Raw genomic sequence first — 15,934 nt, 5'->3', positions numbered from 1 at the left:
AGTGATGTGGTGGTGATATTGTCTACTATTTTAAAAATGAATTGAAAACAGATATTGTCAGTGTTTCAAACATGAAGTGAAATGCCTGCTGTTGGTGTTTAAATTATATGATCTGATAGCTCTGGTGTGAGTTTATAGGCAAGGACTTGTCTTTTTACTTTAATTCGCATTAATTTATAGGGAGATGTGCAGTCCGTGATCCCAGAACTTCAGAGCCATTAAACACTTAAGAGATTATATTCTCTAGACAAAATATTTATCAAATGAAATTCTGATTTTAGAAAAGAAGACCATGTAGCGAACGTTCCTGGCAAGTAAGTCAGCTTATGCTCTTAGAGAATAAAGAGAAAATTGTAAGAAATCAAAGCACAGTGTAAAATGCAAAACTAGCTAAACAAAAGTCATGGATAAACTCTCGTAAGAACATAGAAAATAAAATCAGAAAAGTGGCAAAATATTCTCTAGTCTCTTTAGAAAGCTCAAAAATTGAGGAAAGAGTACTATAAAAGGAATCAGAGATATGATAAAGTTAACATGAAAACCAAAGATAAAGATTTTCAGGGAAACTAAATTATAAAGGGAGGAATGGTGTGAATGTAAGAGCGACAATGTTATATAACTGTGTTAATGACGCGAATGGGCTTTGTCATGGAAATGTTGATGAGGAGAGAACAATTTCGGATTTGTGTTCTTCCGGTTCGGACCCATCAAATGTGTACAAAGATGTCTACATATGTAAGGCATTAGAGAATAGAGATCTCCAAGTTGTCCAACTGTGAAAGGCAGACAAGACAATACAAAGGAACAAGCAGGTAGATTATTATGTCTGTACACGAATGGTAGGAGTATCAGAAACAAAGGGATAGAGTTTGTTGCCTTAGTCAATATGTTGCTACCTCAGATTGTAGGTATTAGTGAGACCTGGCTATCAGAATCAGACCTACTAACTGGTATTGAGTGTCAAGGGTACAGTATTTTTTGGAAGGATAGACAGGAGAGGAGAGGGGGGGGGGTGCTGCTAATGATATCAGATGACTTGAATCCAGTTAGAGTTGAGACCTATGATTGTAGTACTACTGCTAACAATATTATATATGCCACTGAGTTTGAAGCTATTTGATGTAAGGGTGGAATCTAACAAGATCAATTACATAGTGGTGGGGGGTTGTTACAGATCTGGTGGATCGGTTGCTAGTGATGAAGAAATGCATCACCAAATAGAAAAGATGAGCACGAAAAGGGTAATCATAATGGGAGACTTTAATTATCCAAATATTGACTGGGTAGCAGTAGAATCTCATGAGACGAATGAAAATGCATTTATTGAGCTGATGCTGAACAACTTCCTCAAGCAGCAAGTGACAGAAGGAACTCAAGGGTGAAGAGTGTTAGATTTGATTATAGTGTAAGAAGGCATTTCAGTTAAAGATGTAACTATTCTGCTTCTGGTTGGTGATGACAGTGATCATGCGGCACTCATTTGGGAAGAATAAGTTTCTAAATGTTCCATTCGGAAAGGGTTACATGCAGAACTACAAAGCAGGAAATTATGACCAACTGAGGAGTATATTGAGTTCATTGGAATGGGATCAGTATCAGAATGTGTCTCAAGACTTCAAAGAATAAACAAAGTAGGAGTCAAATGGATGTGTAATCTTATTAAGCAAGAGATTTGTAAGAAAAGGACGATGTGGAAGGGATATTGTTTATATAAGGACGACATACGTTATGAACATTATAAGCAGCAAGCTGTACGGAAAGCAAAGTCTGAGTATGAAAAGAAACTGGCTCTGCATGCTAAAGACAATCGACAGAATTCTATTGATATGCTGCATATAAAGGAAAGAATGAATATGAAAGAATAACTCTTAAAAATCCAGATGGTGTGAGGGTTACAGATGAGGTTGTTCAGTTAATGAGTGACCATTTTGTTAAAAGCTATCGAGTGAATGCAACATTGAGCTCACTGTTACCTCTTCACTAGATGAAGAAACGCAGGTGTGTGTGTGTGTGAGGCTGAGGTTTTAGAGCTGTTGCACGAATTGAATAATAATTCAGCAATAGGGACTGATGGAATATTAGCACATGCGCTAAAAGAGTGTTCAGTTGAACTGGCCATTCCTTTGACCAGGCTGTTTAATATGAGTCTCAGAACAGAGGGAAGATTCCACAGGAATGGAAAGCTTGTTTGGTAATTCCATTGCACAAGGGTGGTGCAAAGACCAATGTATCCAACTATCAACCAATTAGTATCTCAAGAGTGGTGGTGAAGATTTTGGAAAAATTGGTTAGGGCTCCCATTCAGAAATGGGTCAACAGTGAATCTCTACTTTGCAGTGAACAACATGGGTTTACTAAGTGAAGGTTATGTTTTAGCAACTTGCTCACATTCTATAACAATGTTACCATTGAACTAGACAAGGGGAATGGATACACCATTATACTTTTGGATTTTGCTAAGGCTTTGGACAGAATATGTCATGGTAGACTGTTGCTTAAATTGGAGAAAATGGGTTTGGGTTATATAATGAGTGGACAATTGCCAGCAAAGGTTGGTTGGTAGAGTCTCTGCTACTAATGGCTCACGCAAAAAGTTAAGCAAGTTTGGGCACAGTTAGTACTTGGAAGGGGTCAATCATTCGATGCTGGGGAGATCTGAGTCTGCAAGGTTTAATCTTGTCTGGTGGCAACACCATGCCAACACTGGTGGCATGGCTTTGCCACCAGTGTGGCATAGGAAAATTTGCCAAAGAAAATTTTCCACCATAGGAAAATTTGTTGTAATATGATGAAAATAAGATAATTTACTTACAGAATATTGGTCATAAGAATTTGCATGTAAAGGCTCGTTGTTAAACAATTGAAACAAGGGATTATAAGTTTATGTCAATTCTTAGAAAATTTTGGTAAGCTGATAAAGTTCAATAAATATGACTCATAGGGTTAGCAAGAAACAAGGTAAGGTCAAAGTTCCGATTTTGGACATCGCCACGAGTCAGTCGTATGCACACAGCCTGCGGGAATTTTGGCAGTAAAATGCCACCCTAACTGGTTACAGAAAGCGTATCCAGACACCAGGGGGGGGTAATTGCAGAAGGTGCCAGTAGGATCATGGTATAAAAGGGTTAGGACCCCCCCCCCCCAAGTCTCTCTCTTGGTTCTCCAGTCTTTGTATGGGTTGTCTTATGTGGTTTTCCTGAGTGACAGTCAGGAGTTCTCTCCTTCCGCCACAACAAGGAACAAACTAAGCGGGATTTCGGTCCCAATTCCCTATTATAGAAAGGAGAGACGCCATACAGCTGAGAAGAAAGGTAACTACTGCATGTTATATCAACCGTTTTCTTGACAAAAAAAAGGAAAATCTGTGGAGAAGTAAGTGTCCGTGTAGTGAATCTCACAACTACAGAATCGCAGATCCATTGTGTTTCCTTGGAAGAAGCTTGATGTGCTGAAGACGTGAAGGCCCATCTTGATCCGAGAAATCTCATATATGGTCCACAACAGAAGAATTCGTCCTCAGAAATTATAGACGATTAAGAACAGAGACTAGCATAGAAGATCCTTATCAAACGGTATCGTAAAAATCTTATATTATTTCAAATCTTAATGTAGCTGTGATTGTAGCTCAGTTACCAATCAATTGAAAGACTTGAACGAGAGCTGAACTAGGACTTTAGTGCATTTGAGAATAGAAAGAGATTAAGCTTGTCAGTGTTAATAGATAAATAATCGTGTGTCTAAAAACTTATGCATGTCATCTATATTTTGTCTGAGAGCTGTTTGAAGAATTGAATGTGGTTACTATCGTAGCGATAGGATTGTTTAACCCATATTAGTCTTGTGAGTTAACGTGTATAAACTAATTGTGTTTAATTAAGGTATTGTATCATAATATTGTGCTCAGACAGATGAGAAGTTTTAGTCAATTGTTAACACTTGAGAGGATATCCTTTTATCATATGTATGGAGTCTTTTGTGGCAGCATAATCGCCCTTCCCACATAGAATTTTATAACTTATCATTTGGATTTTGTTAGTATTGCTTCAGCTTAGTATTGAATTAAGTTTCAACAAATTTTAATGTATTGTATTGTGCTTATGTGTATAATAAACTTTTGCTCGTTGAAAACTCAGTTGTCTGAAATTGCCATTCAATGCACCGCTTGTAATAACGTATGAATCTAGCCGCGCGGGGGAGGGATTAAGTTGCTAGTTCAAGGTCACAACTGCATAATTGTTTCACACCTAAACATATTTAAGAAATTGCTTCTTGTTTTGATTCTTTTCATAAACTAAATGTTCTAAATGGCACAGCAAAAAAATATAAATGTTTTAGGACACTAAGGGGAGCAAGAGCTTAGATACCTTGTATTTGGGTGATATCACGTATAGTAAGAAATTTGTTACAAACAAGAAAAAAATAAACTTGTAAGAGTAATTAACAATTATACAACAGTAAAAGGGGAACAGAACAATGTAAGGGTAGTACTGCCCATAACCAGTATAAAGATTAATAAAAAAATAAATAAAGAAAGAAATAAATAAAAACAAGTGGTGTACACAAGGATCAGTGCCTGGTCCACTGTTATTCAATCTGTACATTAATGATATTGGGAAGGATTAGACAAGCGACATACATCTATTTGCTGATGATGCAAAGATAAGTAGGGTAATCAGGAATGCTGCTGATATGCAGTACTTGCAGAATGATTTGAGTAGGCTGGAATTGTGGGCATGGGAAAATGAGTGTCAGTTCAGTGTGAGTAAATGTAAAGTCATTCACTTCATCATGATTAGATATCCAATGTCGTATTATATTGGTGGAATTAGGCTAGAAGAAACTGATGAGGCTAGGGATCTTGGGAGTGTTAATAGATAGGAAGTTGAAGTTTAGGTGCCATGTGGCAAAGATTGTGAATACAATTGAAAAAATAATTGCAATGCTGAACTGAATGTTCGCATGTAAAGATAAGGATGTTATTTTGCCTCTTTACAAGGCCTCGATAAGACCTCACTTGGACTAGTGTGTGCAGGTCTGGTCTTCTGGTTTCCATTGTGATTCTGATGTTTTGGAGAGAGTACAAAGGAGAGTGTTAAAAATGATATCATGATTGTGGAATAATGATTATGAAGATAGATTGAGAATTTATAGACTGCAGACACTGCAAACAGGAGAAAGAGGAGGTGATATGATTTAGACTTACAAACTTCTGAAAGGGTCATACAAGATTTCAATTGATGGAATTTTTCAATTTATGGAGGGTGGGGAAAGAACTAGAGGGCATTCTTGGAAGCTGAGATTCTTCTTGGAAGGCTGCCATGAAGAGTGTGAAGGCTAGATTTTTCTCTGAGAGGGTGGTGCGTGATTGGAATGGATTGCCTTTGGATGTTGTGAGTGCAAGCAGTGTGAATGAATTCAAGAATTAGTATGATAGCTGGTGTGTGTAGTATGTAGCCTCCCTCGATGAGTCTCTGACGCCCTGAAAGTCTCTCTTAATAATAATAATAATAATATTGTAGATATTTGGATTTCTTTTCATGAAAAATAATGGTAAATGCTTCATCATTCTGTCTGCCTAATTCTCATTCATCAGACATGGGTTGAGTCCCATAATTAGAGGTTTTAGGCAATTAATGCAGAGTTTGCTGCTCCTTTGCTGCATCCCATAAGGGTGAGTATTTTATGTCTCTACATATGTATGTGTTTACCTGTTGTAAGGGAGAAAAAAACCCTCTACCTCAATGTGAGACTAGCAAACTCACCTTTAATCGAAGAACCATGATTCACATGATAGATGGGATTCAAACCCAGGTTTTTCTGACCATTGGCCTCCATTATAACCAATTGAGCTGGGGAGGCTCATTATATCATCAGTATTTTCCTAATTGATATTTAAAATAAGGGCTGACATTTGTTATTGTCAAGTTATGCCTGAGTTATGTTCTGGAGTCATGTTCTGGAGACATACAACCCTAATTATTATGATGGCTAAGAAAAAAAGTTCTAAAAATCTAATAGTTTTAAAAAAACAAAAGTCATGGAAGGATTTTGGTAAGAGCACAGAAAATAAATATCGGGAAGGTGTAAAATATTCTGGAGGCTATTGAAAAAGTTCAGAAATGGATAAAAGAGTACTATGAAAGGAATCAGAGATGATAAAGGGGGGACATGAAAACTGAAGATAAAGATATTCTAGATGTCTGGAGTAATTACTTTAAAAGATTGCTAAATGAAACAAGCAGTGACAGTATGGTGCTAGAAAACACTCAACAGGAATGCAATCAGGAATACATATCATTACTTGAGGTAGAAAAGGCCCATCAAAAACCTGAAATGTGGAAAGGTAGATAGAATAGATGGTATTTGATCTAAAATGCTCAAATATGGAAGTAAAAGTTTTACCTTGGCTATACTGCATAATTCAGAAGGCTTGGTCAGGGAGGTTGAATTCTGTATGATTGGAGTAGAGCGCTCCAAGTACTCATCTTTAAAAAAGGAAATCAAACTGAATGTTGAGAATTCTTCTGTAGAAGAATTTCCCTACTAAGTATTCCTATTAAGATTTATGTAAGTATATTTGAGAAATGGCTAAGGAAAATTGTGGAGGGAAAGCATGGAGAAGAACAAGCACTCAGTTCAGGCCAAACAGAGGTCAGGATCAGATTTTTACATTTAGACAAATAGTTGAGAAATCATGGGAATATAACAAGGATCTCTGTTTAAGTTTTGTAGCTTTCGAAAAGGCATGTGACAAGGTGCCAAGAGGAAAGCTGTTCAAAATTCTTCAGTTATATGGTATAAATGGAACGTTATATCAAGTATATTTGAGTTATATCAGCAATTAGAATTGAAGGAGGTACAGGAAGATGGCTTGATGTTGAATCAGGTTGAGACAAGGCAGGAAGGGGTGCACATTATCTCCACTGTTATTCATCATCTATGTGGATCACATTATGAAGGAAATTGATGTTAAACCTGATATCAAAATTGGAGATGTTAATCTCAGGTTAATCTTTGCTTTACACAGATGAAGTTATACTTTTAAATAAATCCATCAAATCTGCAAGATTCCCTTACTAAATTGAATAATTGCTGTAATTAATTTTGATATGAAAATCAGCATTAAAAAGATAAAGAAAATAGGCAGAAACATTGAAAACATCAACTGCATCTTGCATGTAAAGTTTATTGTAACTTTTTGTTTTTAGGTATATTATTATGAAGGATTTTGGTGATAGTGTTTTTGCTTCAGTTATTTTGGCATAATTTTTGGTGAAGATAGCAAATTAAATTTGGAAATAGACAACAAAATTAGCAAAGCTGGTATGGTAGGAAGTCAACTGGATAAATTTATATAGAATAAGAGAGAAATTAGTCAAAACACAAAATTAGTATGTACAAGACAGTTTCCAAACCAATTTTAACTTATGGATCTGAGAGCTGGGTTACAAATAAAACTCTTAATCAAAGAGAAATGATTCAAAATTCTTGATCAAAGATTAGGAGAGTGAACAGATGGAATCAATAGCAGTATCATATTAAAAATGAGGATATTAGGAGAGAACTTGACATTGTTAGCATTCAGGAATGTGTTAGCAGAGCCAGTCTCAAGTGGTATGTCCACTTGAACAGAATGTAAGAGGAAAAGTAAACAAGTTTTCTTTGCCAGGATGGCAGAAAAAGGACCCACAGGAGACAAGATGTTGGATTAACACAGTGAAAAGTGCCTTGTACATACGAGTTTTGTATGTACATGATAACATTAGAATCTTGATAAATATCAGATTAATTTGTAGGAAAATTGTTGAGGAAGTTAGTAATGATGTGACTTTTTCATATAGTACTCTCAGCTTTGGAATATTCTCTACACCTGTCAAAGGTATATGTCAGGAATTTCATGATGATAATGAGAACAAAAGTTACCTGGATCAAATGTGTGCCATCCCTATTCAGATTTTTGGGCCATAAATAATTATTGTTGATATTTGGGTAGTTGATTAGAATTTTGGACCTCTTTAAATTTCTGCTCATCCCATATTTTTATATGATGCAAGCAACAGGGTACCTTTACGCTCAGTTCTGTGTAAAGTATCCAGCGCATGATCAAGAAGGGCTACATTTTCTGTGGTTATTAAATTTGATAAGTTGTTCATGTTCCTTTACACTCCAGGGAAGACCGGGAAGGAAGAAAATTATTAGAGTAGTTGAATAAATTTTGCTTAATTTCATAGAAGATTTAAAAGTAGCCCTAAGGTTCTGTTTATGCAGTTGTCTGTTTATTTTTTCTGTTAACCATTTAATGTATGGAATGGCTAAGGTTTTATTGTAACTTTTAGTTTTTAGGTACATTATTATGAAAGATTTTGGTGATAGTGTTTTTGCTACAGCTATTGTTTATGCTAATAATTTATAATTCATGTCTGCAAGCTTGATTATTAGAGCAAATATTTTTTGCTATTTTTGAGGTGTTAATGACAACACCTGGATTTTTTAAATGGTGCTAAGTGTTTTTGTGTATATTGGTTGGTATGTGTAGGCTTTTGGTGACTGCTCAAGGGAAGGTATGTGTATCTAGTGAAAACCAGAACAGATTTCCAGATAGAAATCTGTTCTGGTTTTCACTCTCACATGTTGAGTTGCATACATTTGTTTTATTTATTTAAGTAACTGATGAAGGTGTCTAAAGTTTGGTATCTGTCATGGAAAAATAATGAAAATATCATTACTGTATCTGAGCTACACTTAGAGTTTTAATTTAGAAGAGTGAAGAGCATGTTGCTGAAAAATTTCCATATAGAAGTTGGCAATAAGAAGGAATAGTGACCACCCCAAAGCTGAACCCTTTTTTTTTAACCAAAATGTAGTATATGCACAAAAAGGATTGTGATAATTGGGAGGAAATTTATCCTCTATAAAAAGAATTATATTGATTGGAAATTTTTAAAAGGGCAGATTACATTAAAACTGACTCAATTTTGTCAAATTTACAAAGTGTTGTGTGCTTTTTATATAGGAGGAGGAATGACTTACTGTTTGAGTGTCATTATTAGTTTTCTTGGTTAATTGATAATCAGGACTATCAGTACCTTCAACTAATCACCAAATTAGCACATTAATTTTTGTGTATCTTAGGAAGTCTATACATTTCTGTCATGAGCATAATGTGATAATAAATTTTTAATAGTATCTGATGGCTGCAAAGTGATTGACTTAAATAATTCTATGATTTGCTTTTCAATCTGATGAGTTTGATGAGGTATTGAGGTTGCCAACAACACCTCTGATGAGGTGTTGTTGGCAATCTCATTAATTGAAGAAACTAATTGATTCATTTTTTGTTATGAAGTTATTCAGTTTAATATAACATAGTATTGCCTTTATCAGTTTTTTTTAATCATAGTATCCTAGTTTTCTTTTAATGGTTCTATGGTGGTTAATTCTTCTAGGTAGCTCATGTCTATGAGCAACATTTTATTTAACAAAATGGTGGACATTTCTAATTATGTTTTATCAGTTATATTGGGGAAATTTTATGCTGTGTTCAATATAATATATAAAATCCAATTTATTATCCCTTCTTGGTGCTGCCACAAAGTTTAAGCTCTTAAGTAACAAGAGTTGACCATTATTGAGAGTGTAGGCAGATGGGTTAATTACATGACTGCATTTTCTTTGTTTCCATAAAAGTTTCTTCTTTATTCTCACCTTTCTGCCCATCCTAATGTTCTATAGGGTGATAGGATTACCATTAAAAAAAAGTTGCGAAGGTTATTTTTGCATGTCTCCAGCTGATTATATTTTTCAGACCTAAGTATAGTCTTCAGAACCTGTATAGCTCAGACATTAGCAGTGATTCACTTTGATTGAAAAGGTTTAGAATTAAATCCTATCTCAGACCATGCAGCCTTCATATGAGTTTTTTCAGTAGAAGGTGAGTTAGCTAGTCTTGTACGGTAGTGGTTGATGGCAGGATTTTTATTTCACAAAATAGACAAATTGGACTGAGAATACTTGTATTTGACAGACATAGCAAACTATGCAGATAGAATTAACTGCCTTATCAGAGCTTTAGTTAGATTTATGTGAAGCCAAATATTTCTTGGCTGTAACTGGCCATTGAGTCTAAAATGTTAAGATCTAAACATATTGTCTTGAAAAATTTCTCCTAAACTCTGTTAAATAAGAATGAGGCATTAATTGTACAAGATCTTGATGAGACAATATCAGGATTATTGTTCACATATTCATCTGACCTGGTTGACCACATTCATTGCATCTCTAGACCAACAGCATGGCATGAATAGCTGTGAATATTTTAGATGTTAGATGATTTTTATTGTCTTGTGTGAGATCACCATCCTGCACATTGAACGAAATAGCTTGAATTGTTCTATGCTTGATCTCTATAGTAGGATTTTGGATTATTTAAACCTTGCCCCATCCATAATACTAATGGATATGATATTTACAATCTTTCTATGGTAAAATACATGTAAGAAAAGAGAAAAAAAAATTTTTTTTCATGTCAAGGAAAGGAAGAGAATTTAAAGTAATATGAGGAAAAGAAGAGAGTCATAAGTTGATGAGAACAGTTTATTGAATATATATATATATCTAAAAGAGATTTTTTAGAATGAAAGAATGAATAAATAAATGTAAAGAACAGCTTAATGACATCTACATTTGCCTACTGGCAGCAGAATCACATTTAATCCTTACTTGTCATATAGAAATTTAGGACTTTTTCAGCAGTATAATGCATATTACATAATGAAGTTCAAGTAATAATAATTCTAAATCGGGATTTTATTAAATGTTATTCATATCTATGCATTTCCGTTGTTTTTATTATAACAGGCAACTTTTTTCCTTTTTTTTTTTTTTTTTTGTTAGCAAACTTACAGTGGACAGTGAAGGAAGCTTAATAATAAGTTGCTTCTTGACTTCTTTTCCAACTTTTGTTGAAGTTTTAAGAACACACAGGCATAATTTGGTAAGTTTTTGTTTTGTGAAATTTAATTAAAGTAATGCACCGTGACAAATCATTTTTACATTTTGACTTTAGTCACATGAATGTTTCCATGTCTGTACACTGGAAAAGTGTATATTGTACTATAAAAAATAAATAAATTTGTGTGTATATATATATATATATATACACACAAATTTATTTATATATATATATATATATATATATATATATATATATATACAGGGTGTTCGGGATAAATTTGACAGTTTCGTAAGGAAAAAGAAAATCTTCTTTGTATCTATTAAATTTAATGAATTGACAAAAAACATTACAGGCAGAGTTAATTACAATACTATCAACAAGATTTACTCAAAATAACCACCATTAGCATCAATCACAGCTTCAATCCTGCTTCGGAACCTCGAACAAGCTGATGCTACAGTCTCCCTGGGAAGGGCCGCAAAAACTGTTTTAATTTTATCCATTAACTGGGCTTTTGTATTACTGGAAGTGCGATTGGTGTCTTTTTCAACTGCGCCCCATACAAAATAATCCATGGGGTTAAGGTCTGGGGAGTTTGGAGGCCAAACATTTGGACTGGTGAAGTCGTAGAAATTTTCAGACAACCATTTTTGACTTTTCCCAGAGGTGTGGCAAGGGGCCGAATCCTGCTGCCATACATACGGCCTACCATTGGCTACCCTTGTTATCCAGGGCTTGACTACAGTGTTTAGCAACTCCACGTAGCCATCTGAAGTCAACCTGAGGCCCTCTTGGAAAAAATGCGGAGGCATCACATTGCCTTCAGAGGATACACATCCGAAAACCATCACAGTTTGGGGAAATTTAGTCTGCATTACACGAGGAATGTCCTTTGTACTGTATGCAAGCCATCTGTTATTCTGCGTGTTGTGTTTTTGATCCTGGCAAAAGTTTTTCTCATCGGAAAAGAACCAGATTGTTTGTGGTTCCGCAGGATGTTTCACTTTGCTTAGAAGTTTCTTCGCGTTTATCAAACGTTTTTCACGGGCCTTTTCTGTAAGCAGCTGACCTTTGCGGCGCTTGTATGAGTAGTAGCGGAGGTCTTCATTGAGTGCAAGCTTCATAGTAGAGGCTGCAACATTCATTTCACGTGACAAAGCCCGAATTCCAATGCCAGGGATCTTCAACACCTGTTCCTGCAGATTTGCGAGGAATTCTGCTGTACGAACGCAATCAGATCGTCTGCTAGGGATCTTTCTTCTTGCTACATCCTCGTAGTCACCATTGCAAGTCTCTAGTTCATGCCTGATTGTTTCTACTGTATTCAGGGAGCATTGGGCAGCAGTCGAAATATCCTTATTTTGATGGCCGGCACGAATCATCATGATACAAGTTATTCTCTTCCATGATTCAGGTGGGTTCCAGCTATCCATCCTTTCTGACATCTTGTATATGAATGAAGAAGGGTCCAACCTTTTAAATGAAGAGAAGTGTGTGTTAATACATGTAACTTACGGAAAAATATAATTAATTATAAATATGTCAAATTTATCCCGAACACCCTGTATATATATATATATATATATATGTGTGTATTCATAAGTATTGACTTGGTTACTGTGATACAGTTTTAAAAAATATTTTGATACAATTAACCTGTGCTTCTCAGTTTTCTTAATATTTTCAGTCTTTTATTATTGTTTCTTCTACCTATAAAGATACCTGATGAAGGCCATAATAAGCCGAAACTAGTTGTATCATTAAAGTTTTCTAACTTATTCTCGGTTTGTTAGTTATTAAATATTTTTATAAAAAATATATATATATATACACATATATATCTCATTTTAAGGGTCAAAGCTAAATAATTGGGAGAAGATCTGTATATAGCTTGTAAGAAATGTGGGGAGCCAACCAGAGCTTCATTTCTATGGATGATTGAACGTTGATTATTATCACTCATGTTATTTGATGGAAAAACAGACATCTAAGGTTAATAATTTACTAATTTATGTAACTAATTAGATTAATAAGCCAATACTTTGCCTTGTCACTAACACATCTTCACAAGCACAAAAAGATATATTAAGCATGTGCACTCAGGCACACTAGTAGGAAGGCAAACACAGACTGACTGTAATAGGCAGGCTGCTATGGTCCTAACTGGTGTTCTCAATGGGTGCAGTGATGAGCACTTGCTGATGGTCTCCCAGCTATTTGGCAGCATGATACAGCCAAATTTGTTCAAGCTTGGAGAATGTTGTGCTGTAGAAGATTAGTCTCTTTTCTTTAAATCTGTTTCTGTATAGGAAGGAGAAGGTTTCTTCCATTGGAGGCCTGAAGTGGCTCGAAAAAGATCCATGTTTAAGAATTATAAACATGTTAAAACAAGAATATTTTAATGTTTGCCAAATATTTCAGTCTGAAACTAACAGACTATCCTCAGTGGCTTGATAGGAACAGTTTTTACAAGGTGGAATACAAACAGTTGATCATTCAAAAGTAGAACGAGCCACGTGATGTTACATTACTAAGCATTTAAGAGAGGTAAATTTCATCAGAGTGATGAATAAATTTTAGGTATTAATTCACAATTTCATATAACAATCTTAATTTATAAATTCAGTTTTAAAGATAACATTAGACTAATGTAAGAATTAAAGGTCTCAATTAAAAAAAAAAAAAGGATATGCAATCATTTTGATTCAAGTTAGGGCGTTGAAGTAAGGCCTCAGCACTCTCTTTGAATAGACGTTCGAATTTATAGCGACATCTGTGTAGAAGGGCGAGTCTTGGACCATAGAATGTTGTGGCTTGTCTCTATCCCATGCTGCGCCAATCCAGACTTATCGGATTTGTTGTGAAGAATGTATGATTGATGTTCTTCTATTCTTTTTTAGAACGTTCCGGTATGTTCAAAGTACGACAGATTGCAGTTACAAGGAACTTGATGTAGACACCAGGCAGAGACATAGTTGAGCATTTATCTTTAGAAGGGAGGAAATGGGTGGATATTTTGTTAATAGGGATATAAGTGGCTGTTAAATCATATTTCTTCAGAATTCTTGAAATTGGTTCTGATATCCTAGAAATATATGAAATTGGAACTCCAAGTGGCTGTTAAATCATATTTCTTCAGAATTCTTAAAATTGGTTCTGAAATCCCGGAAATATATGGAATTGGAACTTGACGTATTGATTCTTTGTTCTGGATTGGATTGTAGGAATCGAACAGATGTTGTGCAGTTTTTTTTCAGAGAAGCCATTTAATTTCATGTGATGTTTGATAATTGAAGTTCTTTCTGATGGGGAGTTGAGCAATTAGTTCTAGCTCGTCGAATTAAACATTTTATGATTCCTGTTTTTTGATAAGGATGATGGGCAGATTGTTTGAGAATGTAACGTCCTTAAAAGTGGGTTTTCTGTAAACTGTTGTTGTCAGAATACTTGAAGGTGAGCGGATGAGGAGGATGTCTAAAAAGGATAACTTGTTGTCTTTTTCAATCTCCATGGTAAACTTAATACGAGGATGTAAGGAATTGATTTTGGCTGAAAAGGAAGGTAAGGAATCTCTGTTGTGAGGCCACACTGAAAAGATGTCTTCTTATATCTAACCCAAAAGGATGTTTGAGGGAATATAGATGAAAACAGGACATCTTTTAGATGTTCCAAATAAAAGTTGACTAAAGCAGGTGAAAGTGGGTTTCCCATGGCCATTCCTTCCACTTGGTTGTAGAATTTGTTTTGACACAAGAAATATCCAGTGTGCATCACGAAATCGAATAATTTTACAATATCTTGTGGGAAGATGTCAGCAAGTAATTGTAAAGTCTCTTTGAGAGGTACATTAGTATATAGAGATTTTACATTGAAGCTCACCATAAGATCAGTAGGTTGTAATGAGATAGTTTTTAATTTATTTAAAAAATCTGAAGAGTTTTTCAAAAAAGAGCATGATTTGCCTATATGTGATTCAATAATTTTGCTAAATATTTGGCTATGCGATAAATAGGTGAATCAATACAGTCAACTATAGGACGGAGAGGAATGTCTGTCTTGTGAATTTTTGGTAGACCACAAAATCTAGGAGGTCTTGCAAAATGTGTTTTTAATCTTTCTATCATGTCTGCATCTAAACTTATCACCTCATCTAGAAGAGAATTTAATTTCTTCAGTTGCCTGTTAGTGTTAATTTCTTCAGTTGCCTGTTAGTGGGTTCGTGATCAAGTTCTTGGTATGTTGAGCAATCTCGAAGTAAAAGAGAAATTTTTCTTCTGTAGTTTGAAGAATCCATAATTACTGTCGCTCTTCCTTTGTCTGCTTTAGTGATAACAAAGAGACTGTTGTTTCTTAAGGAATGTAGCGCTTTCTTTTCAGAAGGAGATACGTTGGAAGGAGGAAGCTTGACTTTAAGTAGTGTAGAAGCAACTTCTAGGTGGAGAGAATTAGCCTTTTCACTGGAGAGATGACTAAGGTTCCGTTCAATGTTAACCAGGAAATTTAAATAAAGAATCTTTTTAGAGATTATAGCAAAATCATGTCCTTTTGAGAGGATGAGTGTTTCACTACTCGTTAAAGGGCGACTGGACACGTTGATGACCTGATTATCTGGAACATGGAAAGGCTGTAGGACTCACTGCTTCAGACAGTATTATACTGATTGAGAGTTAGAAGTACGAGATGGTAGCAGTTGTGCCACACTGTTGTCCTGATATCTTGAAATCATTGGTGGCCTACTCTGCTCTTTGACCTGCACCAATTTTCAAAAAAAAAAAAGTGTTAGGACTAAAAGATTTCCATCTGCTGTTTTTGAAAAAGGCATGTAGGAATGTAAGATTCCTACATGCCTTATTGGCAGATTTAATTTTATAATGGAAAAAATTATTTTCAAGCCTAAATGAAGTTACAAAAAAGTATATCTACGCAGGTATAAATTTTTTTAAATGGCCATGAATAATAACGATATTCCTTGGATTGTTG

At 35.0% G+C, this 15,934-nt stretch overlaps 1 protein-coding gene across 1 annotated transcript in view; it reads left to right on the top strand.

Annotated features, from left to right (window-relative positions):
- Window positions 1-15,934, top strand: part of LOC150110267 (armadillo repeat-containing protein 2-like) — a 236,473-nt gene that overhangs the window by 194,740 nt on the left and 25,799 nt on the right. Inside the window, exon 12 of the mRNA XM_090395007.1 lies at window positions 10,894-10,993. Within this exon, the coding sequence (XP_090251133.1) occupies window positions 10,894-10,993 (100 nt within the window). The remainder of the gene's footprint in view (window positions 1-10,893; window positions 10,994-15,934) is intronic.

This window comes from Typopeltis vanoorti, chromosome 1, assembly GCF_054136105.1.
Source record: "Typopeltis vanoorti isolate ZY-2024b chromosome 1, IOZ_Tvanoo_1.0, whole genome shotgun sequence".
In the NCBI taxonomy this organism is placed as follows: Eukaryota; Metazoa; Arthropoda; class Arachnida; order Uropygi; family Thelyphonidae; genus Typopeltis; species Typopeltis vanoorti.
The sequence above is the reverse complement of the archived record's forward strand: the minus strand, read 5'-3'. Positions and strand labels throughout refer to the sequence as shown.